Source organism: Pelophylax lessonae (genome assembly GCF_965119305.1).
Source record: "Pelophylax lessonae genome assembly, chromosome: 12".
NCBI lineage: Eukaryota > Metazoa > Chordata > Amphibia > Anura > Ranidae > Pelophylax > Pelophylax lessonae.
Genome location: NC_138779.1, coordinates 51,759,013 through 51,784,949, shown reverse-complemented (window position 1 = coordinate 51,784,949; position 25,937 = coordinate 51,759,013). Strand labels below are relative to the sequence as shown.

General features: G+C 45.2%; 1 protein-coding gene across 1 annotated transcript in view; it reads left to right on the top strand.

The window, feature by feature from the left end:
• The window catches only part of LOC309568856 (CMP-N-acetylneuraminate-beta-galactosamide-alpha-2,3-sialyltransferase 4-like), a gene marked incomplete at both ends in the record, with an annotated part of 117,557 nt that overhangs the window by 43,247 nt on the left and 48,373 nt on the right, over nucleotides 1–25,937 (top strand). The window contains 3 exons of the mRNA XM_082274641.1: nucleotides 2,689–2,786; nucleotides 15,266–15,329; nucleotides 16,606–16,701. Of these exons, the coding sequence (XP_082130767.1) occupies nucleotides 2,689–2,786; nucleotides 15,266–15,329; nucleotides 16,606–16,701 (258 nt within the window). The remainder of the gene's footprint in view (nucleotides 1–2,688; nucleotides 2,787–15,265; nucleotides 15,330–16,605; nucleotides 16,702–25,937) is intronic.

The following is a 25,937-nucleotide window of genomic DNA, read 5'->3' as shown; positions in this document are numbered from 1 at the left end:
TTAAGCCCCGGAAGATTTTACCCCCTTCCTGACCAGAGCCTATTTTGCGATTCGGCACTGCGTGACTTTAATGGACTATTGCACGGTCGTGCGACGCTGTACCTAAATTAAATTGATGTCCTGTTTTTCCCACAAACAGAGCTTTCTTTTGGTGGTATTTGATCACCTGTGCGATTTTTTGATCATGCGCTATAAACAAAAAAAGATCAACAATTTTGCAAAAATAACAATATTTTTCACATTTTTTTTACATGAAATTCCCCCCCCCCCCCAAAATGTAAAAATCAAAATTTTTTAACATTTTAGGCCAATTTGTTTTCTGCTACATATGTTTGGTAAAAAAAAAATTGCAATAAGCGTATTTTGATTGGTTTGCGCAAAAGTTATTGCGTTTACTAACTAAGGGAAAGATTGTCATTTATTATTTTTTTTTTTAACGAGTTATGGCGGCGATCTGCGATTTTTTTGCGGGACTGCGACATTGCGGCGGACAGATCGGTCCCTTGACTGACATTTTTGACACTTTTGGGGGTACCAGTGACATTACTACAGTAATCAGTGCAATACATATTCACTGTTACTGTAAAAATTACACTGGCAGGGAAGGGGTTAACTTTATTGGAGAAGGAGGGGTTAAGTGTGTCCCTAGGGGCATGCTTCTTACTGTTATTGGATGTGGCTGTTTGTGTAACTACAGAGATATACAATCCTGCATAGCAGGACCGTATGATCTCTGCACTTACACAGGGGTGAATGACAGGCGGCTTTGTTTACATTAGCCGCCTGCCTTTCTCCCTCTGTAATGGACGATCACAAGTGACCGGCGGACATCGCGGGGGACATCGCGGGGGGGGGGGGTCCGTGAACGAGCGGGGGCGGGAGCACGCCTCCGGTGGTGCGCGCTCGCCCCCTAGAGCCTCACAGGCTAGCGACGTAGTACTATGTCACTTTGCCTGTGAGGGGCTGACTGCCGACGTAAAAAGTCGTGCGGCAGTCGGCAAGTGGTTAAAAAAACAGCTAAGCATTTGCAAATTTCTACAAATTCACTGCACTGTGGACGAATATACACAGTTGGGCTGTTACTCACACATGTTCTGCAGCTATGAGATTAACTGTAAAGTTTAAACATACACAAGGTTTGTTCTACATGTTGCCATGTTACATTTCACATGTGCAGCTCACTGCAACAATTCGGCAATGTTGACAACCGTACATGATTGGGAGTAATGTTATCCCTGCCCGGCCAATGACAGCGTCCAGCGATAGCGACCCGGAAGCTGCCCACCTGAAGCGGTCAGTCGGGCCGGTGGGGAGCTTGGGGACACCGCATCGCTGGAGCTGAGTATTGTTTTATTTTAACAATTTCAAAAAACAATTATATTCCCAACCATAATTGTCACATTGCTCATGCTCTCAACTAAACTGTCAAACCATCAAATAGCTGGTGTCATACCTGATCACATGTGCAGCATCATGGCAGTTAAAGAGCATGGCTGAAACGATAGGAAGGTTTAGTTTACTCTACAAAACTCAACTATACATAGGGATTTATATTAATTGTATCCTTAGTTATACACAAGCAGAAAGGAAGCCAGAGGTACTGAATACATATCAGTCAGATTCTGTTATTTTTCAAATGTACATGCGAAATAGAAGCGTTAATTAGTTTTAGAAGCAGGACCTGCAGTTATTCACAACCAGCCATTCTTTCAATAGAGTGTTTTCTATTCACTTGCTGACCGTAATTTGTATATATACATTATGGTATGCAAGTGGTTTACCAGGGTTATGGCTGAAGCTATCAGACATAACCCCGGTATTTTTCAGCCAGTGACTGTTTTTCTCATGAAAGCAGTCTGCGCAGCTAATTAGCCGCTGGATGTCTTTCAGAAGCAGCAGCAGCAGGGGACGACCCCCCCTCCCCCATGGTGTTTCTCAGGTTTACCGTTTTTACCGCTGTGCCTGAGAAACGATTCGACGGATCGTGCAGCTGGCCATGAAGGTTTCCTAGAGACTAGATCATCTCTAAACGCCTCTATGGTCTTGGAGGACCGGAGTGACATAATTTCCGGTCCAGGGCGGAATCACTTTTTTTTTTTTTTTTTAAAGCATTTTTGCTTTTAAAAGGTAGAGGAGAGATTTGGGGTCCTATTAAACCCAGATACTGTATCTCCATAAAGAGCACCTGTGGTGCCCTATTTTTATTACAAGGGATGTTTACATTGCTTGTAATAGGAATAAAGGTGATAAAAACAAATAAAGGGACAGTGTAATAAATAGGAAAAAAAATGTTAAAATATTGCAAAAATCGCTCTTTTATTCTCGAAGGTCTCTGCTAAAAAAATGATCATGTTTCAGGGGTTCTAAGTGATTTTCTAGTAATAAATACTGATTTAAACTTGTAAACAAAAAGTGCCAGAAAAGGCTTGGTCGGCAAGTTGCTATACTTTGGTCAGTTGTTTACCACCAACCGGACATCTGCACCAACTGAATATAGTTAGATTTTTCTACATTTTCAGGAGCCACTTTAGCCAATTCATAGGAAGCCAGACAATGTATTACATGTATCACTTGTTCCTACAAGGGTCTTGGTGGCTTTCCATTCTGTACATACAGTAGTAGGAGACATGGTCTTTCTTTAGCAAACATTTATATGAAATAATTTGTTTGTAAATATTTGTGTTTCAGCTATTCCAGAGACCATCCTGTTTTTCTGAAGCTCAGAGATTTTTTCTGGGTCACATCACAGTCCAAATTTCACCTTCCATATGGCACAAATGGCAGTGGTAAGATGGTTTAAAACACACACATTTTTGATAATGTATATACCTTCAAACACAATTAGAAGTTATGTATAAAATAAAGTATATGTATGGGGAAAACAAAGACTTTTTGTAGTTCTAAATAGGAAGGATTCGAAACCCCTGTCAAGTATTATTCACTGAAAGTAGAAGCAAGGTGCTGGTCATTGATCCTTTGGCAATGAGAAACAAGTCTTTAGTTGAGCCTATTGGGTTGGGTTCAGCAGCAATCTACAAAACAGGGGGCCCCTTCAAATGATAGGGGGGGCATCAAATTTGAGAAATTCACCTGTAGTTGTAACAAAAAAGCACAAAACAATCGTCTTGAGAGTCAAAAATATTTTATCTTCTTCAGAGCTTTACATAGTTATCATAATGTCTAATGGACTAAAACAAAGAAAAGCACCTGCTCAACTGTAGGAAAAATGTAAATTAAATAGTTTAATAGTCTTCTTCAGGGGGGTTCTTTGAGACAATAGGATGGATATAGTCTGCAATGTAAATGACAGCCAACAAGTAAAACAAAACCACAGGATTTATACATATAGAGCAATATGACATTCTCAAATAGAACTCACAATGTGCAAACTGGAGACCAAATTTATGCAGACACCACTAAGTCCTTCCTGGACATCCCAGCAGCCAGGAGTTGGACTATACTCATCTTATTGTCTCAAAGAAACCCCTGAAGAAAACTCATTGAGTTGAAACATGTTGGGGTCCCTCTCTGTCATTCATGTTCCTTTGACGGCTTGAGACTCTTTTTTTTTTTTTACTCTATATACTCCATTATGTGCATGTGAGCTGTATGAATTTTAACCAACATATTTCTTTTTAAATATTATATAATAAACTTTTTGCATTTTACTAGAACATTGGTTTTCACTGGTGCCTAAAAAAATCCTTTCCATAGTATTATTTGTTTAGTTTATATAGGTAGACCCCTGAGAATTCCTTATGTGGACTCAGGATTTTGTCTATGCCTCTCTGAAAGGTGGCCAAGGCCCTTTGCAACCCAAATTGGTAGTGTCAAAAATCGTTGTTAGATTGAGAGAGGTGACGTACAAGGCTGGACCCATCCTTTCAATTAATTTGTCCATCTGAAGCATTGGGTTTGCATCCAGCTTCATTTAGCTTTACAATCTCTGAGCAGGCTTTGGGAATATGTTACAGCCTAAGATTCAAGCAGACCCCAGGGTCTGTGAGAATATCATGCACAATTACATTCGTTAGGAACAGCAAGTTGTAGAAAGTATCTGAATTACTCAGCAAGAACTCCTAGGACTCCAGGTTTTGAGAGGAAAATGGTCTCCACTATCACTAACATTTTAATATGAGAATCATGCACTTCCTGAATTCTCTGGTCTGCTGTCCGCTATGGTACATGAGAAACTAACCGCAACTTTTAATGACACATCTCTAAATTCCATAGAACCTGATTCCAAAGAATAGGATACAACTGGCATGTAAAAATTTACATCATTCTCTCCATTGGTTGTAGAACCCCCCCCCCCCATGTATTCGCCCCTTTTTCTCCTTCTGGCACTATCTCACTCTCTGCTACCCTCATTTCCCCTTCCTCATCCCTCAGCTAGAACCCTCTTGGTCCACTCTCTTTTCTATTTACTTCCTTCTTGCTATTGGCAACAGGGACAGACACCAGTCACCCCAAAAAACATTACTGGGTTCTCCATAACCCCCCCCCCCCCAATTCTAAGGAGGGTTAGGTGATGTTGTGATTTTAGCAGAAGTATTATGCCCCGGGCACACATACTGCAGTCATCTGCTGACACCTTTGTGCCCCTTCTTGCTCCAGAGTGGCTCTCTTGTTGAGGCTCTCTTGTTGTCCCCTAAGAAGCCTTCTGGGTCATTCCATTTTATGTGTAATGAAGAAAGGGAGGTCTGAAAAGGCATAGAAAGCCAAGACACCAGTTGAAATCTATCAGTAATTAGAAAGCAATTCTGCCCCTTGTCAGTGAAAATTAATATTAGCTGGTTCAGTCTCAACTGATGGCCTTCAAAAAGGTGTCTCATTACCAAGGTGTCAAACAAGAAACATCTCATGTTGGGTAAAAGCAAAGAGCTCTCTCAAGACCTTTGAAACCTTATTGTTGCAAAACATTATGATGGCATTGGTTAAAGAAGGATTTTTAAACGTCTGAATGTTCCAGTGAGCACTGTTGGGGCCACAATTCGGAAGTGGAAAGAACATAATTTCACCATAAACTGGCAATGACCAGATGCTCCTTGCAAGATTTCTGCCTGAGGAGTGAAAATAATTACCAGAAGAGTTGCCCTAAAGCCAAGGACCACTTGTGGAGAGCATTAGAAAGACCTGGAATTAGCAGGTACAATTGTTTCAAAGACAACAATAAGTGATGCATTCAACCGCCATGGCCTGTATGCACACTCACCACACAAGACTCCATTGCTAAAAAAAAAGCATGTTTAGGCTTGTTTAAAGTTTGCTGCACAACATTTAGACAAGCCTTTGAAATACTGGGAGAATATAGTCTGGTCAGATGAGGCTAAAATTGGACTCTTTGGATGACATAATTACACACCACGTTTGAAGGTCAAATGGCAATGCACATCACCCCAAAAACGCCATACCAACAGTGAAGTTTAGAAGTGGGCACATCATGGTGTGGGGCTGTTTTTCAGCATACGATAATGGCAATCCTCATGTCGTTAAATGAAGGATTAATGGAAACATGTACAAAGACATTCTTGATAAAAATTTGCTGCCATTTACCAGGATGATGAAGATAAAACGAGGGTGGACATTTCAGCAAGACAATGATCCCAAACACAAAGCCAGGGAAACTCTCAATTGGCTTCTAAGAGAGAAAATAAAGCTGCTAGAATGGGCCAGCTGCTAGAATATTGACTTGAATCTAATAGACAATCTATGGAAAAAACTAAAGATCAGAGTTCATAGAAGAGGCCCACAGAAACTTCAAGATTTGAAGACCTTCTGAGCAATCATACCTGAGCAATGCATGCGACTAGTTTCTCCATACAGGAGGTGCCGTGAAGCGGTCATTACCAACAAAGGATTTTGTACAGTAATTTTGTAAATTTCAGTTAGCGCAGTTGAGTACAGACTTTCAGTTATGACTTTTACCAGACCGTTTATTTTTACCACCTCCTTAAACTCCACAAGGACTTGGACAACTCCCCAGGACACCCCATACTGGCTGACATGGACAGCGTTACCAGTGGCTTCTCCCAATACATAGATCAGTTTCTACAACCACTTGCTCAAAATTTACCATCATTCGTCCGCGATGGCCTACATCTTCTGGAACTATTGGCTGCGTACACCTGGGAAGATAATTGTTGTTGTGTATCCTTGGATGTGAGCTCTTTATACATCCATTCCCCACTACATCCATCACACTGGCCTATCTGCCCTTCAACATTTTTTTCTTCACTGATCCATAGCTCCACCTCGACAGACGCACTTCATTCTAGAAGCCACCTCTTTCTTAACACATAATCATTTTACATTCAATGGTGACTACTACCTCCAAATTCAAGGCACTGCAATGGGTGCCAGATTTGCATCATAATACCTTCCTATAGGTCCCTGGGAGTCTAATTACATCCGGAACAACCCCCCCTTTCTAGCCCATCTAATTTTTTATGGCCAGTACAATGACATACTCATCATTGGGAATGGGCTAACCACTCAAGTCAAAACGTAAGTTCGACTCGAATATCATGTGTTCGGTGAACACACGAACAAATGTGGCACTCGGCGGGAAGTTCGCTCGCTGATGAGCGCCCCATAATGCGCTGCGTGATCGCAGTGCATTAAGTGCTTTTGATTGGCCAAAGCATGCACCTGACCTGTATGCTTCAGCCAATCACAGCACAATGTCCTGTCAGAGCCATGATTGGCCAAAGGCAGGGTGCCCAACACTATATAAGGCTGCTGACACGGCAGACGTGTGTAGTGTGTTAGTTGAGATTAGGAGGTAGTTAGTGGATTGTGCTTTCATATTTAATGCCGTCAGTGCAGTGTAGAGTAGGGCTGATTATTTGTAACACAGTGTAGTGCAGTGCTGTGCTGATTCATCTTGTGTAACACAGTGCACTGCAGTGCAGTGTAGTGTAGGGCTGATTCTTGTGTATCACAGTGTAGTGCAGTCAGTGTAGTTCTGTGCTGTGATTCTTGTGTAACAGTGTAGTGGGGCCACTGAAGTGTTGGTGTATACAACACCTCTGTTTCACCCCACTAATCCCATTTTTTTTTTTCATTGATATTTTTTTATTTTTTTGCAGCATCAGGTTCTGTTGCTGCATTATTAGTACTCCCCCTTCTGTGTCGCAGGTACTATTCCTTCTGCGTCAGCAGTGGGGGAGTTTTTGTGGCACAGCAGCACTAATGTTATTGAGAGCTTAATTGCTGCTCCCCCTTTTTGTGTCGCAGGTGCTATTCATTCTGCATCAGCAGTGGGGTTATTTTTTGGTGGCACAGCAGCACTTTTATTTAGGGCATAATTGTTGTCCTCCCTTTTGTGTCATAGGTGCTATTCCTTCTGTGTCAGCATCAGTTTTCTTTTTTTGGCTTTATTAAGTTTTTCTTTATTAACCACTTTAGCTCTGGAAGGTTTTACCCCCATATTGACCAGCCCATTTTTTTTGCGAATCGGCACTGCATTGCTTTAACTGACAATTGCGCGGTTAAGCGACGTCATAACCAAATACAATTGATGTCCTTTTTTTCCCACAAATAGAGCTTTCTTTTGGTGGTTAATAGATTTTGCAGTATAAGCAAAAAAAGAGCGACAATTTTGGGAAAAAAAAAAAAAACAATATTTTTTACTTTCTGCAATAAAACATTCCTAATAAAAAAAAAATATATATAAAAAAAATCTAATTTTTTTATCAGTTTAGGCCAATTTGTATTCTGCTACATATTTGTGGTAAAAAAAAATCCCAAAAAGCGTATATATTAATTGGTTTGCACAAAAGTTATAGCGTTTACAAACCATGGGATAGATTTATGGACTTTTCATTTTATTTTTTTATTAGTAATAGTGGCAATCAGCGATTTTTATCGGGACTGCGACATTGCAGTGGACAGATGAGACCCCTGACATTTTTTGGGGACCAATGACATTAATACAGTAATCAGTGCTAAATAATATGCACTGTTACTGTATAAATGGCACTGGCAGGGAAGGGGTTAACACGTGGGGTGATCAAAGGGTTAAATGTATTCCCTATTGTGCTTACTAACTGTATGGGGGGATGGGTTGGACAGAGGCAGAGAGAGATCGCTGATTCAGCTCAGCTGAATCACACAATCATTCCCTGCCTCTCTGGCAGAAGAGCCGCCTGCTTTGTTTACATAGGCAGATGGCTCTTCTGTCATTCTAGCCGAAGATTGCAAGAGGCCGGCAGCGATCGAGTCCGCTCCTCCCGTGGCCTGGCTCCCGCTGTGTCTGAAACCGCCTCCACATAATCACGTAGATTTACGTGATTATGCGCAGCCAAGCCGCCCTGCCACAGGAAATCTGCGTCAGGTGGTCGGCAAGGGGTTAAAAAAAAAAAATGTAATAAAACGGTTTATAGTGCACCAAGTACAAAAGTATTGCATCCAAGCACCATATTCCCTTCCCACATTCTATAGTAAAAAGTTATAAAAATCCCAGCCAAAAACAATAATAAAACGGTTTCTAGTGCACCAAGCACAAAAGTATTGCACCCAAGCATCATAGTTTCATCCCACATTCTATATTAAAAAGTTATAAACCCCCCCCCCCCCCAAAAAAAAATAATCCCCATCATGTCCAAAAGGCCAACAAGGAGAGGAAGACACTTACAGGCCACTAAAAGAGGGCAAGCAGCCTTTGTGTCCACAGTGAAAAGTGGTGGTCGCAGACATGGCGCATCTTCTGCAGGCAGGACACGCTTGTCCTTTTTTTCTGGTGCTGGCCCTTTTATTGAGCCACAACATGCAGAGATTGGATGAATTGATAACTAAGCCGTCCTCATCCTGTCACCCAGGCTCATAATAGTTTGCCTTCCACAGCAGCTGCCAAAGCGGCCTATTCCACAGGCTCCTTGTCCACAGCTTATCCTTTCGCAGCCCCATCATCATGCACGGAGGAGTCACCTTAAATATTCGATCATAGTGTCAGTTACATGATTCTAGAGGATTCGCAGCAATTTGAATGCTCCGATGTTGGTTCACAGGTTGAGGAAGGGAGAAAACGTGAGCCTAAAGAGAGGGGATAACAATGACGAACAAGAAACTAGCATTAGTATAGTAATAGTCATATTCCCCCAGCTGCAGCATACTGCCAAGTTTGCTCCAGTGACTAGGAGGGAGGGGATGATGAGGTCACTGATTGTACTTGGGTACCTTAGAGAATAGTGGAGGAAAGTGAGGAGGAGGAGGCGGAACAACTCCAATGAGGCAGGATGTCCTCCAGGGGCCGGCTTAAGGGCAGCCATCCTATTGAATCACACCACAGAGCTCCACAGGTACAGGGTGATGCTAACTCCCCACTGACTTCCAAAAGTTCATTGGTGTGGGCTTTTTTGAACACATGTGCAGCAGACTACAATGTTGCTGTTTGCAATCTCTGTCTGAAGGATCAAGCGTGGCCAGAACACTAGCTGCTTGGGCACCATATGCCTGATAAGACATACAGTATGACGACCTGCAATGCAGTCCGTTGGCAACAGCATCTGAAAGACCCACATCATAATAAAAACGCAGACTTCTCCTTGCTCCTCATCCGGGATCTCTACTCCTACTATACCTCAAGTCCTCTCAAAAACCTGCAGAGGAATGGTATAGCAATGGGTGCCACAGGTACTTGCACCTAATTTGCTAGCAGTACACCACCTGTTGATTTGACCAACAGACAAATTTTGCTACCCCAGTTGCTGAAATTTAAAAAAAAAAAAAGATATATATAGATATATATACATGCAGAATGTGCACTGCGGAAAGAGCCGGAACATTGTCTTCCACCCATACAAGAATCTCGGCCACCTTTTTTGTCGCCAGGACACTCTTGGTGCCCCCTTGATGATTGATGTAAGCCACAGCCGTGGCATTGTCCGATTGAATCCGAACCAGAGAACCGCGTAGCCGACTCGTCCAGTGGAACAGGCAAAGCTTGATCACACTGAGCTCCAGAATATTGATCGGCAAGGAAGACTCCTCTGTCGAACCAAGTCCCCTGGGCACAGAGCTTCCCTAGCACTCCACCCCAGCCTGACAGGCTAGCGCCCGTGGTGACCACCGTCCAGAACAGCGGCAGGAAGGACTTGCGCTGAGACAAAGCTGGTGAGTGGATCCACCAAGATAGAGCCGGCCTCGTGAGATACCTCAAGCGTATCTTCTGGTCCAACGACTGTGGATCGCTGTTCCATTTTGCCAGAATCTCTTTTTGCAGAGGCCTCGAGTGAGACTGAGCAAATGGGACCGCCTTGAAGGTTGATACCATCAGACCCAAGGCTCTCATGCAAGTCCGTAGGGAGGACCGATCAGTTTCCAACAGCATCCTGATCGTCCCCTGCAACTTCTGAAGTTTTTCCAATGGAAGAAAGGCCTTCGCCAAGGCGGAATCTAGAGTCATCCCCAGATAAGTCACCCATACAGAAGGCGTCGGAGCAGATTTTTTTAAATTGATCGTCCATCCGAAATCCTGAATGGTTTGAACCGTAACTGAGAGGTCGTCCAAAAGATCCGAGAGAGAATCTGCTCGTAACAGGAGATCGTCCGGAATTCCCAAGATCCCAATCCCTCTCTGACGTAACAAGGCTAACACCAGGGCCAGGACATTGGTTAAAACTCTGGGAGTGGAGGCGAGACCAAAGGGTAACGCCACAAACTGAAAATGCTCCTCTGCCACCGCAAAGCAGAGGAATCGCTGGTGTCCCTCAAAGATGGGGACGTGCAAATGCGCATCTTTGATATTGACGGAAGCCAGAAAAACTGGATTTCTGACTTACGTAAAATCCTTTTCTCTTAAGTTCATTGACGGACGCAGTCCTCTGATGCATATCAGTAGGATTATACTGCCCCCTACAGGAGTAGGACACTAGGCAGAAAAAAAATGTTCTGGCTACGCCTATGGGCAGTCCTGGAGGGTTCACCCTCTCTCTTCCTGCATAGGATGTCAGTTTTGTAGTTTTGTCTGATCCATCTGTAAATAGTCTGTTCTCCGAAAAAAAGCTCTGTGACTGCCAAATACATAAGAAACGCCCTAACTACATCCAAGGCATGCAAGGCAAATTCCTTAGGATGCTTGGGCCTGGGACACAGGGAAGGCAACACAATGTCTTCATTGAAATGAAAATCAGAGACTACCTCAGGAAGGTGGACCACCAAGTCCAAGACAAGATAATGCCACCAGTTCCGACACCCGAGCAGCAGAGATGATAGCCACCATAAAGGCCACCATCTGGGACAGCCTAAGCAGGGGAATCTTCTGAATATCCTCAAAGGGAAGCTTCTGGAGAACTGAAAGCACCAAGTTCAGATCCCACGGCGGTAAAGGAGACCGCACCGGTGAAGTAAGGGTAAGCATCAGAGAATGCATGGCCAAGGGTGGCTGAAAGAAGACCGCAAAGGCCAGACACCTGGCCCTTGATGGTTCTCAAGGCCAATTTCTGCTTGACACCCCATTTAAGGAAGGTCAAAATCCACCACGAAATGTACGTGTCACGATCTGGAGTCAGGCTCGAAGACCAATAGCTATAGCAGCTTACACAGGAACCAGCTGGATAGGAACACAGGCAGGCCACACTGGCATATGACACAGGCTCACCTAAGGTGCGGAATCTAAGTACTAACCGGTGTTCACCAGCGCTCCTGATGGTGGAGATGTATTTTGCGGTGTGTTAGTACCAGGTCGAGGTCCTCAGGATCGCCCCACCAGGAGGTAAACAAGCCAGGGTCCAGTAGCAGATATAGCAGGTCAGGATCAAGCAGAAGCGTAGTCTAGGAAGAGCCAAAGGTCGGTAACAAGTAGTTGCAGGTCGGGATTAGGCAGAAGCGTAGTCGAGGAACAAGCCAAGTGTCAATAACGAACAGTAGCAAAGATAGGGACGGCAGCAGGAGAGACAAGCGAGATATTGGCTGGTGAAGGCACAGCATTCTGGCGACCCGAAATTGCAGAGACATGGCTTAAATCAGGAAGTTCATGAGAGGAGGAAAGAGTTCAAGGTAATCAAGATTCACGGCAGGATCATTCAAGGATTTGACCAGGGAGCTGTCCAGCATTCCAGGTGGCTCAGCAAGTAGAGTAAATGCCAGACACACTGGAGGTCCCAGGTTCAAGTCTGGGCCCCGACAGTATGCTTTCCACATATGATGGTAGATCTTCCTAGAGGTAGACTTTCTAGCCTTCAGCAGTGTCGGAATCACTGACCCAGGCAAACCTCTATCCTTCAGCACCTGGCTTTCAACAGCCAGGCCATCAAAGCCAGTGACTGTAAAGCGGGATGGGTGTTTGGCCCTTGGGACAAGAGATCCTCTCTGAGAGGCAGTCACTGTTCTATACAAGGGGAGAAAGGATTTGACCTCTTGAAGAGCCCAGAGAGCAAAGCCATCGGACCAGAGACCCTTTTGGTTTTCCGGCTCAGCCGGATCTGATTGTCCAGAGACTTCAGACCCATTTTACTAGGATCTCCCTTTGAAGGAACCTTGAATGGAACTGTGCAAACGGAACCTGCTTCGAGGTAGATTCTATGAGGCCCAGCACCCGAATGTAGGTCCAGAGGGATGATCATCTGCTGAAGAGCAGGAAAAAAGAAATCGCACATTGCATTTTCTGGAGTTTGTCCAGAGGAAGGAACACTCTGGCTAGAGCTAAATTCTGAATCAGACCCAGATAATCCAATTTTCTGAATGGAATCAGAGCAGACTTCTGGTAATTCAGAAGTCTTCAGGGTCTGTATAGTGATCTCTATGTCATCCATCAAGGCAGCAGAGGACTCTGCTTGCAAGAGGAGGTCGTCCAGATATCCCAGTACCGCAATCTCCCGCTGATGTATCAATGCTAGAACCAGGGCCAACACTTTTGTAAAGCCCAGAGGAGAGGAGGTGAGACCAAATGGTAACGACACAAACTGATAATGCTTTTCTCCTACAGCAAACCGGAGGAAGCACTGGTGTCTGGCACATATTGGAATGTGCAGGTAAGCATTCTTGATGTCGATAGAGGCAAGAAAATCACCCTGATGTAGGGATGCCACCACCATGCGAAGAGACTCTATAATGAACTTCTGTACCCGCACAAAGCAGTTCAGGGCTTGAGGTCCAGAATCGGATATACCTTGCCCTCTCTCTTTGGGGCCGTGAACAGGTTTGAATAAAAACCCTAAAATCGTTCCGAGGCCGGAATCGGGACAATCACTCCCTGAAGCAGCAAGTCTTGTACCGACCCAAAGAGAGCTTGCAGTTAGTCCGGGGACAGACACACATTGGGAGGGAAGAACCTTTCCAGAAGGCAAGAACAAAACTCGATCTTGTAACCGGACATTATCACTTCGTGGACCCAGTTATTTACCAAAGAGGTCCATGGGCCCGGAAACGAGCAAGGATGTCCCTGCACCCCAGGCACAGGCGAGGGTGTATCTTCATGCTGAAGGAACCTTGTCCGTGGATGTAGAGAATCCCGCTCTTGGCTTTCCGGGCCACTTGGAACCTGCCGAGGACTTGAAAGGTTTTGAGCCCTTGTCAGTGGACCCTAAAACGCTAAAAAACGTCTTGTGAGCTGAGAAAAATGGGCCATGCTAACGATGAGGTTCCTTACCCTTTCCAGTCTGTGGAAGAAAGGTACTCTTTACCCCTGTGAGACTCCTAATGATGTCATCCAGGGTAGCCCCCAATAGGCGATCGCCTTGAAAAGGTAAATCAGTCAGCTTTTTTAGAAGTTTGGCCTGCAGGCCAACACTTAAGTCACAATACACGCCTAAGCACCACTGCTGAAACAGCCTAGAAATCAGGGAAGCCACATTCAAAGAGGCATCACAGTTAAACTGCAGCCCCTGGTCCAACTGGTCCGCCAGTTCAGCAAAGACAGGGGGACGCTGCTCACCTTCTAGATCACGGCACAAAATTTAAGTGCACTCAGTCAGAGTTTGCAACACCAGGGCAATGGTAAAGACCAGTCTAAGCACCGAACCAGCAACAGTGAACATTGTGTGGGCCACAGCCTCCGCTTTTCTGTCAGCCGGATCTTTGAAACCAGGATCACCGGTGGAACAAAGAGACATTTTGAACTCTCCCACGCTTTTGCTGCAAATCTATCCCAGATGACCCACAGGGACCACCAACATACATGGGGGACTGATGAGAAGGAGGTCGAACCCACAGGTCTGACCGCCCCATGGAGGGGCCCACGTCCACCCCAAAACCCTCCAGAACCAGGCAGGCACCGCTCCAGACAGAACCTCCTAGCCATCGAAATGGGGGGGGGCTGTCGGCCAGGAGAAACGCTATGACTCAGGCTGAGACTCGGTTGTATGCGACTTTGTAGGTATTAACCTTTCAAACCAGCCCCTGTCCAGTGGGGCTATGTCCCAGCCGACCCAGCCCCTCGCCAAATTTGGCCATTGATTGTAGTTCTCGCAGGAAAACAACAAGAGAAAAAAAGCCATTTAAAAGGAACAAAATTGCCAGGACCAGAGATCCCGGCAAGGAACTAGGTCCTTACTCCTAACTAGGCAGAAAAAAAAACTGAAGACCTAGAACAGAGGGGGAGTATACCCCCTAGGACTGCCAAAAGGTGTAGCCAAGTTATTTTTTTTTGCCTAGTGTCCTACTCCTGTAGGGGGCAGTATAACCCAATGATTCAGAATACTGAAGAGCTGTGTCCATCAATAAACGAAAGAGAAATTATTTTTTAAACGTGTGCACAAAAATGGTAAAAATGCTTTGGCAGTGAAAGGGTTAAAGCATAGCTTACAAAATTGCATTATATTGTCTTTAGATATGGTGGCAGCCCTGTTTTTCTTTTTTCAGGCTTATAACATTTTCAGCAAATACAAAATATACCTGTTGACCTTGCCAGAAAGGCAGCATCCTAGTCACTTCCTCAGAGCTGACCTGAAAGCTGAAAAAGTATGTTTTGTTCATGTAAATTACTGATCCCATCATCCTCCATGTAATGGAGATGAAAACGTGCATAAATGTTTGAAATTCAATCTAGGTGGCAACCATGGTTTCCTCTATAGATACAGTAGAGGAGTGAACATAGCCATCTAGGAATAGGAGTGTGTAATTCATGGGATCACAAGTGAAAATAAAGGGAAAAAAGAAAACTAAAGCAGTGCTAATGAAGGATTGGTAAGCTGCAGAATATTAAGTTTTTGGTTTTGGTTTTACTTACACTTTTTGGATATACATGGTTTAAACAATTATATAAGCATACACAAAAATAAGATGAAAATTCAGATGAATAACTAAATTAACAAATTCATTTCAGAGGACACAATAATGCAGGTGCTGGCTGTTGCAAATGATTTCCACATTCCACAAGAGATTGAAAGGTAATTTATCTTTAAAATAATGGTTAATTTTACCTATTGCTTAAAGAGTGACTCCACTTTTGTTGAGAAAAAGAAGCAATCCTTTTTTTCTCAGGGATTTAAAAAAAAAAAATGTTGAGGTAAATTCCTGCCTGTTTGTGCTCTGGAGAAAAAGCTGTTTGTTGATGTTCTTGGCTGCCACCTGCCTGATGCTCCTTGAATCGCTGAAGTAGATACCACTACTCCAGTGATCACCGCTTGCTTATGGGTCCTGTGCTGAATTGCTGGCCTGCTTTATGGTGAACACAGGAAGTTGGTTGCCTTGCACGCATGCCATTCAGAATTTCGGAATTAATGCAAAGTGTCCTGTGAATGGACAAGGTGGATAGGTGGATAGGCGGGGCGGTGACTGGAATTCTTCTTTAGCCCTTGGGGAGTATCTCACCAAGACTGAAATTTTCTTGGCAAAGGATGCATAAAATTGTTTCTTAGTGCAGACTGCTGTGGAAATCAATAAGCCAATCACACAAGCAGCAAATTACATTTTTGGTAGCGTTCATGCCCCCAGGTTGCCAATTGAATTTTACAGAAAATTACATTGTTGCAGATTGAAAACAAAAAGTAATTTGTTAATAACACTAAATTACAATTCTGCTTGTGTGGCAATTGTATATGCTATACTTTTTTTTTGCTATATTTTTTTCCCCTTGAAAGTGGAGTTATCGTTTAGCTGAACTGCAGCCTCTCCAGCCTGATTGAAAAAGATAACAGAGAACAGGCCCCATTCACATCTGAGCAAAGTGATTTTAGGCGCTTTTATTTAAGAGTTTTGCAAGCGTATTACGAGTGTACAATCATTTCACATGCGTATTTAAGATTTAGGTGTTTTTATTTTAGCTAATGGAAAGTACTAGAGGGTGGAGAATAGGGGCAGAGAACTGCTTTGCCAGAAAATATGCAACAAAACGCTAGTAATCCTTTTTCAGGTGTTCCCATTGAAGATGATTGGGCCAATCTGTCTTCAATCTGCCTAAAAGAAGCTCATGTGTTTTTTTGCTACAAGCGACAAAACTCTCAAATGTGAACAAGGGCAATTGAAATGACTAGGATTTTATTTGTTGAGTGTATTCGAGCTACAAGATTCAAGCTGAAAATCGCTCAGGTGTGACCAGGGCCTAATAAGAGATAAGGAAAGGTTTCTTTTGGGCAATGTGGACAATCTGTAAACATTCAATAAAAGAAGGCCTCATGTCTCTATGACAGTACAGTAATGTTATTTATTCCCTCTGTCTAACAGGTTGCAGTGTAAGCGTTGCATTGTGGTTGGGAGTGGATACCGGATGAAGAACAGCTCTCTGGGTGAAATTATTAATAAGTATGACATAGTGATTAGGTGAGGAAACCAGAAAATGTATTTGATTTTATAAAAAAAAATTTTGTGCTGCTTAAAGTGACACTAATCATTATCCTTATTCTCTAAAAGCTCTCCATACATATCCACTAATAAATGGCCATGTAACCTTTTTTTCATGACATTGTTTCAAATTGCGTTTTTCTGCCTCCTTATAAAGTACTCTATGAGCTCCCAAAGCTCTCCTTTTCCCTCTCATTTCAGTTTGTTTGGAACAAGCAATGCACGTTAGTTACGGTCATGTGCACTGTTCTATGCATACTTTACAGGCGTCTCCAAACTATGGCCCTCCAGTTGTTCGGGAACTACCATTCCCATCATGCCTAGTCATGTCTGTGGCTGTCAGAGTTTTACAGTGCCTCATGGGACGTGTAGTTCCACAACAGCTGGAGGGTTGTAGTTTGGAGATCCCTGCGGCATAGCCCATAGTCCATCTCAGGAGTCAGAAAGTGAAGGTTGCTACATTCCTTCATACAGTGACACCACAGAGAACAAACATAGCCACCCTCTATGAGGAAGTCAGGTCACATCAGCAGAAAAATGTTGACATTTGGAGGAGGATGAAAGCAATAGAAGGTACTTTTTTTAGGTTACAAATCTATAATCTATAATTGAATGGGTTTTTTTTTTTTTAATTAAACTTGAGTTTAGTGTCATTTTAAACTCCAGACTGTATGCTCTCCCCACCAGAGACCCCCCTGTGGGCTCCCCAGAGTGTATACTTTTTTAAAGGGTATTTTTACCTGAAAAAAAGATCATGGCATGCTATACAACATAATCCCCTCACTATAAATAACAAATATCATTAAAATGGCCCTGTAATCTGTTTTTGATTACATTGTTTCTTACTGTGTTTTTCTACTTCCTTGTAATGTCCTCTGTAAGCTCCCAAATCTCTCTTTTTCCCTCTCACTTTCAAATGAGTAGTGAACCCTACTTGGGGCCATGTACAGTACACTTTGCATAGTCTATAGTCCCTACTCTATCTCTGGAGCAAGCAGGAGAGGGTGGCTTCATTTCTACATACATTGGGCCCATGAAGAATAAAAATAGCCACCCTCTAACAGGAATGCGGGTCACAGCAGCAAGAATAGAAAAGGGATTTGAAGGAGGCTAAGAGCAATAGAAGGTACATTTTGTGAGTTAAGAACACATGCTTAAATATAATTTCTTTTTACCCAGAGTTTAGTGTGAATTTAAAGGAGAAGCTCTGTGAACCATACTTCCCTTCTGGGCCATAGGAGTGCACTTAGTTTTGCACTCCTGTGACCCAGATTCAGCCGACAGAAGGCTAAAATCCGCTGTTGGCTGACATAATTTAGCCGGTCCAGGTGATGGTGGAATCCCAACTTCATTGTTGGGATCCACCACATGCCCGAGCGGCAGCTTGCTCAGCCTCTCAGCGCACCACTAAGAGCCTGCCTGCCGCTCTCATCCCCTCCACAGCCTGGCTCTCCAGTGAGCGCTGGAGGGGCAGAGCAGAAAGCCCATGACTGACTATCACCGGCTCTCTGAAGATGAACTTTGATCACTTGGGAGTAGACCGATGCAGCATCGGACTGATACTTCATCCACCTAGGTGAGTATGTATGTTTGTTTTTTTTTTTTTTTAAATACCCCACTTCTCTTTTAAGTGTTTATTCTCAAACACATTAAGCTATTAGGCTTTTCTCACAGCTGCGGTGGCACTCTCCCCACCACCAAGTACTATGTATATTATCTCTGCATTACACACGACAACACTGAGGGACTGCTCACAGACCGAAGTTTCAGGGAGAAGAGGGCAGCATCAGAGCCAGCCAGAGCGAGCATACCGTAACTAATCCTGCTTGTTTCTGAAATTGTCCCTTCAAGTGGGCACAATCCTCTCCTCCATGGTAAAGAGCATCTACTGTAAAGTAGGGCACATTCCTGTATCAGTCATTAGATAGGTCTGTTATTCATTGGGAGATACCCGCCCATCTCTGGGTTCCAAAAAATATAATTTTTGTAAGTACTTACCATAAAATTATTTTCTCTGAGTCCTCTGACAGTCACTGCCCGATGGTATTAGCCTTCACTAATGGGTAATGGCATCCTCTGCCGGAGCAAGGCTAGGCAGATTATTATTAGGTTAATACAAAAAAACTTTTTATACCTCGGCACCCCACTAGGGGGCCATCCCTCAGCCATTATCCTGAACCCAATCCGATATGATCTCAGTTTGTAGAAAGCAGTACCGGAAGGCAACAACCCCCAGATCCAAAAAACAGAGGGGTGGGGGCGGCGACTGTCAAGAGGACTCAGAGAAAAGAATTTTACGGTAAGTTCTTACAAAAATTCTATTTTCTCTTAAGTCCTCTGACAGTCGCTGCCCGATGGTATTAGCCTTCACTAATGGGATGTCCCAAAGCAGTGCAGGTATGAGAGGTGGGAAAAAAATGCAACCAACTCAGAAGGTAACGCAAATAGTCGGGCCAGCAACAACCTGAGCCCACAAAAAACTGGAACAAACCCAGAAAAAACAAAAAAACACCCCAAGAAAAAGGGACAGAAAAAAGATGTCTCCTCAAACAACTGCCGCACTCAAAACTTTGCAGCCAAAGGAGGCATCCAAAGACGCAAAAACATCAATTTTGTAGAATTTTGTGAAAGTGTGCACGGACGACCAAGTCGCCGCCTTGCACACCTAAGCCACAGAAGCCTGATGGCGAAAAGCCCAAGAGGCGCTGACGGCTCGGGTAAAATGGGCCTTTACCGGAAAAGGAGGAATCTGACCCTTAATAGAATAGACCTGAACAATCGTCTGTCTGATCCACTTAGAAATGGTTGCCGCGGAGGTGGCCGATCCCTTCCGAGGTCCCTCAGGAAGAACAAAGAGAGAATCAGACTGCCGAACAGACTCCGTGGCGGACAGGTAAACTTTAACCGCCCGGACCACATCTAGGGAATGCATGGCAAGTTCCTTGGGATGCCTAGGCCGCACACAGAGCGAAGTCAACACGATATCTTCATTGAGGTGGAACGAAGAAACCACCTTGGGAAGAAAAGACCGATTGGGTCGCAGAACCACCTTATCGCTATGAAGCACCAGATAAGGAGAACGGCAAGACAAGGCCGCCAACTCAGACACTCTACGAGCCGACGTGATGGCCACCAGAAAAGCAACTTTCTGGGACAACACCGGTAGAGGAATCTCTCTGATGTTCTCGAAGGGAGGTCGTTTTAACACAGACAAAACCAAATTCAGATCCCAGGAAGGCAAGGGAGCTCTCCTCCGGGGAGCCAAATGCCGCACCCCTAGTATGAAAGTGTGGACCAAGGAATGCGACGCCAAAAGACGTTGAAAAAATATGGCCAAGGCCGACAACTGACTCTTGACTGTGGTCAGCGCCAAAACGCTGATCCACGCCCTTCTGTAGGAAGGCCAAGACCTTCGCCACCAGGTGCGATGGTAAATCTTTCTAGAGGTAGCTTTAAGAGCCTTTAAAAAGGTAGGAATGACCACCTGTGGAAGACCTCTATCCCACAAGACCTGGCTTTCAACAGCCACGCCATTAAAGCCAGAGACTGTAAAGCAGGATGGAAGATCGGTCCCTGAGACAGAAGATCCTCTCGCAGCAGAAGCCGCCACGGAGGTTCGACGACCATCTGATTGATGTCCGTGTACCAGGACCGCCGTGGCCAGAATGACTGACATCTATTCCGATGCCAACCTGCGGAGGAACCTGGACAACAGTTGAATCGGAGGAAAGGCATACAGCAGCTGATACTGGTGCCAAGGCACTACCGTCCGCCAGAGGATCGCGAGTTCTGGTCACAAATCTTTCCACATTTTTGTTGAGATGGGACACGAACAGATCCATGTCTGGAGTCCCCCCACTGGGCGCATAGGAAGTGAAATACCACCGGATGCAGGGACCATTCCCCCCTCAGATAGTCCGCCTGCCAGTTTTCCCCACCCGGAATGTAAAAAGACGAGATCGCTGGAATGTGTGATTCGGCCCAAGACAGGATCTCGGCCACTTCTTTGGCCACCCGGGCAATCTTGGTGTTCCCTTGGTGATTGATATATGCCACAGCCGTGGCATTGTCCGTCTGTACACGGACCAGACACCCTTGAAGCGGGGACGACCAACGGAACAGACAAAGCTTGATCACTTGGCGCTCCAAGACGTTTATCGGCAATGAAGTCTCCACCGCCGACCACGTCCCCTAGGCACAAAGCGCGCCCAGAACACCTCCCCAGTCCGACAGGCTGGCATCCGTGGTGAGAATCATCCACAGCAGAGGCCGGAAGGTCTGGACCGCGACCGGAGCCACCACAAGAGATCCGATCGAACCGGACGACTCAGAGAAATCCTCCTGTCCAAGGACTGAGGCTTCCTGTCCCACCTGTCCAGCATCTCCGCTTGCAGAGTCCTGGTGTGAAATTGAGCAAACGGGACTGCTTCGAAAGCCGCAACCATCAGACCCAGAGCCCGCAAGGAGGAGAGACCGTTGTCCCTGAGAGACCTGATCTCGTCCCGCAGAGTCCCGAGTTTGCCCTCCGGAAGAAAGACTCGAGCCTGAGCAGAGTCCAGGACCATCCCCTAGTACTGAAGACGAGTTGAATGAGTCGGTGCAGACTTCTAAAAATTGATGGTCCACCCGAACTTCTGGAGTGTCTGAACCGTCACGGCCAGATCGTTCGCTAAGGTCCCACAGGAGCTCGACCTTAACAAAAGGTCGTCCAGGTAACCGAGGACCGCAATGTCCCTTAAACGCAGAAAAGCTAGAATCGGAGCTAACACCTTGGTAAAAACCCTGGGAGCCGAAGTGAGATCGAAAGGTAACGCCACAAACTGGTAGTGCTCCGCAGCCACCATGAAGCGGAGATATCTCTGATGACCCTCGAAAATAGGGATGTGCAGATACGCATCCTTCAAGTCGATGGAAGCCAGGAAGTCCCCGGGCCTCAATGACGCCCCCACTGACCGGATGGATTCCATCCTGAACTTCTGTACCAGTACAAAGTGGTTCAGAGACTGCAAGTCCAGAATCGGACGCCCCTAGCCTTCCTTTCTGGGCACCGTTGGACAGGTTGGAGTAAAACCTGTCCCGTGAAGGAACGGGTACAATGACTTCTTGGGCAAGCAGATCGTGCACTGCCCCCATGAGATCCCTGAGACGATCGGGGGGCAGCTGGGGATTGGACGGGAAGAACCTGTCTGCGGGGCGAGATAGAAACTCGATCTTGTACCCTGAATGAATCATCTCGTGAACCCACCTGTCCTGAATGCTGGATAACCAGGGTTCCTGAAAATAACGCAGACATCCCCCCACCCCGACAACCGGTGAGGTGTCCCTTCAGGAAGAGGTAGACTGGGCCGCCGAGCCAGACTGACCGGCTTTTGGCTTACCTGACCACGGTTTCTTGTGGCCACCGGAAGGGTCTACCCTTAGCCTGCGCCCCAAAGGCACGAAAGGAACTGCGCTGAGTCTTGAAAAAGGGCACCCGCCGTGTGCGGGAGGGCTTACCCTTAGTGACCTGGGGCAACAGAGTACTCTTACCACCCGTGAGCCCCTTAATCATTCATCCAGAGTATCCCCAAAAAGACGACTCCCCCCATAGGGGACCTCAGACACCGTTTTTTTGGCAGCGTGGTCAGCCGACCAGCTTTTTAAACAGGTAATGAGGCAGATCGCTACCCTGACTGCGGACAACCGGGCAACTAACGGAGCCTCGTCCAAGGCCGCGTCTGGGAAGTACATCCCAGTCTGGGTGATTTGATCAACCATGGCAAGGGCAGTCGGAGAGGCCGACTCCGCCACCAGAGTGCTGCGAAGCACCTTGGACCATGCCGTGAGAGCCTGAGAGGCCATCTCCGAGGCAAACACAGTTTTTAACAGGGAACCCGCCACCAGATAAATTTGGCGGGTAAGCGCCTCCACACGCCTATCCGCCGGATCTCTGAACACCGGGGAATCCTCAACTGGCATCAAGGTGGACTTATTCAGCCAAGACACAGTGTGAACCACTTTAAGGGGCACCGTCCAACACTTGTCCACAGCCTCCAAAAATGGATAGCGGAGGGAAAAACGTTTAGGCACCACCAACATATGCTTGATGCGCCGCCACTGGTCATTCACAATCTCGTTAAATTCCTCTGGGCAGGGAAAAACCTAACCTGACTTCTGGGGTCTTCGGAACCCGAAAGCGGACCGCTTACTTGACTGAGATGGTTCATATAGTCAAGATTGAGAGTTTCTTTTATGGCGCTAATGAGAGCATCCATCGCAGCGCGGTCCCGCGATACCGAGGAGGAAGATTCCTCCTCCTCCTCATAAGCGGAGGACCGGGACCCTCCAGGGGGGCCATCGTCCGTGGCAACCAATTTGGGCTCAGAGTCAGAGGACTGGGAGGGCACAGGCCATTTTTTGGAGGAGCATTACGGTACTGAACCATCTGTATTTGAACTGCTTATGTTTCACCGCTAAATTGTGAGTAACTTTTCAACTTCACATAAAAGACTTATCATACAATACTTCACTATTGTAAGCCTTTTCCTACCTATTCATGATCCGGACCTCCTAATGTATACATGACCGCTACATGCCATGAGGGTTAATGGGACTCTGGAGACGGTGCATACTCCCTACTGAGGCTATTGTGATCACCTGCCTTTGATATTCAACGCTTGTCACCCCTGTAGGGGTACCTTTATCTGGTGAGTGCGCAATTCATTGGGGGAACACAAGGATTCACCTGCAAGCGTCACCGTATACAGGAGCCCCACTTTAAACCATCATGGCCCGTTATCGGATGATTGTCATTTTCTTCAGATTATGAACTTTTTGATTCCACACGGACTCACCTGCTCAGTCACCTTTTCCCTATACAGGGCACTCATCCATTTATAAAGTGTCATTGGTTTTTACCTGCTTACCATATCAATACTGTTTACTTCACTTTACTATTATTATTTTTTCTTACTTTGTCCAATATTCCCTTCCTTACGCACTTATTGCTCTGTGTACTTTTTGATCACAGATCACCTTATGTGATTTATTCTCAGCACTGGCGCTTCTTTTTGCCTTCTTTGGAGACACTTTCAACCCCTCCTCCTTTTTTACAAAGGAGCACTATCACTTTTATTTAGTGCACTTAGCCACTTTTATTTGCCATTGCACTTATCACTGTTGCACCTTACTTTATTATCAATTATGGGACATCTGTTGTACTTTATTTAATATATTCAACATATTTGTATAGGATTTTATTATGCATTGATTGTACATTTTTTTGTATTTATTTATTTATTGCCTTTAGCACTTTACTATTTGCATATTTTGCTTATTGCCACCAGCACCTTATTATTTATATTCACCACCCTCATTGTGGTTTTGCACACATGCACGTATTTACATCTATTTAGTGGCAGCGCCAAGCACCTTCCCCCTTTTTTCCAGAATTACATTTTTGTTAAGTTTATATTTCTCCATCAATTTCAATAAACGCTGCACTCATCTAATGGCAAAAGAATAAGTATACCAACTACACAACAGAAGTTTTACATTGTTGTCTGATATACACACATCAAATACAATTGTGCAAATAAGTAATAGCAAGAAAAAAAAAAAAAAAAAAAAAGAAAAACAAATGAAAAATAATTTTCCAGCAAAAACTACAAAAAAAAGGCTCAAACTAGGTACTGAAAACACAATGGAAGAGATGTTGTCACGTACCTGATCCGGGGCCAAGGTGCGGAGAGGGCTCCCCTTGTGGCTAAGTGGGGCACGTTCCTGAAGGTAGTACAGGAGGTGTAGTGCCCAAAGAAGTACAGGTTGCCAATAGGGTACTGCAGAGCTAGGCCGTTGATCACCTGGTGGATGCTGGAGATGACAAGATAGACAGCAAGGCAGATGTCTCTCGTGAAACTCCAGTTGTACTTGGCAAACTTGTGCACACAGGAAACAGGAGTAGAGACCAGGCTGAGGGTCAAACATGGGTAGTCCGTCCAGGGGGCAAAGGCAGGTAGAGGAAAAAGGAACTTAGCCAAGGTCAAAACAGGAAGGCAGGCAGGTAGTAACCACAAGGTTCATAAAGCAAGCCGAGTTCATACACAGGTGATCTAACAGGAGCCAGGTTGATAGAGCAAGTCAGATGTCAACGCCAGGAGAAGGAGATCAGACCGGTCAGGAGCAAGCCGGGTTACAACAGGAAATCCAAGGTAAGTATAAAGAGGCTCAGGAACGCTGGGAGGCTGATGACAATCCAGCGATTTGATGGAATCAGCAGCAGTCTTATATAGGCCAGCAAATGGCCCCATCTGTCATGTTATATGTGCCCCATTGGGCACACACATTCGCTGATTCGCGCCACCGAAGGCCAGTTCTTCCATGGCCAGTTCACTGACAGTGCCCCCCCCCCCCAATGGGCAGCCTCCGGATGCCCAAACGGACCAGCCTTTCTGGGTACTTGTGGAATTCTTGCACCAGCCTAGGAGCATGCACATCATTTGCGGGCTCGCAAGAATTATCTTTGGAGGGATACCCCTTCCACTTGATGGGATACTGAATCTGCCTTACTCTTTTCCGGCAATCCATAATGGTCTCTACTGCATACTCAATTTCATCTTCCACCGAGACTGGAGGTGGGGGAAACTCCTCTCTCCTGGGGAAAAGACTCGGTACAGCCGGTTTAAGCAAGGAAGCATGGAAAACCGAGTGGATCTTGTAGGACTTGGGTAGTGTCAACTCAAAGGCCACAGTGTTTATCACCCTTTTGATCTCAAAAGGGCCGATAAATTTTGACCCAAGCTTCCGGGAAGGACACAAGAGCTTTAGATTCACTGAAGAAAGCCATAACTTATCCCCAAATGTGAAAACATGCCTCTAACACATAGGACAAAGCCGGATCTTTGTGCTGTAGTACAGGTGCAGAAACAAACAAATTCCTTATTTATCAAATGCTACTTGAACTTCTTGAGACCACTGGAACCGAGCCTGCTGGAGAGTCAACTGGGTGATATGTGAGATGATGGCGGAGAAGCCTTTCACAAATCTTCTGTAAAAACTGGCAAGGCCCATGAACCAATGGATGCCTTTCTTGTCCGAAGGAGCTGGCCACTCCAATATATCGCCTTCACTTTCTGTGGGTCCATTGCGATATTATCTCCATCTGTGGAGATAGTAAGCCCCAAAAACTGGATAGACATCTTCTCAAAATCATTTTTTTCTGCCTTAACATAATGTTC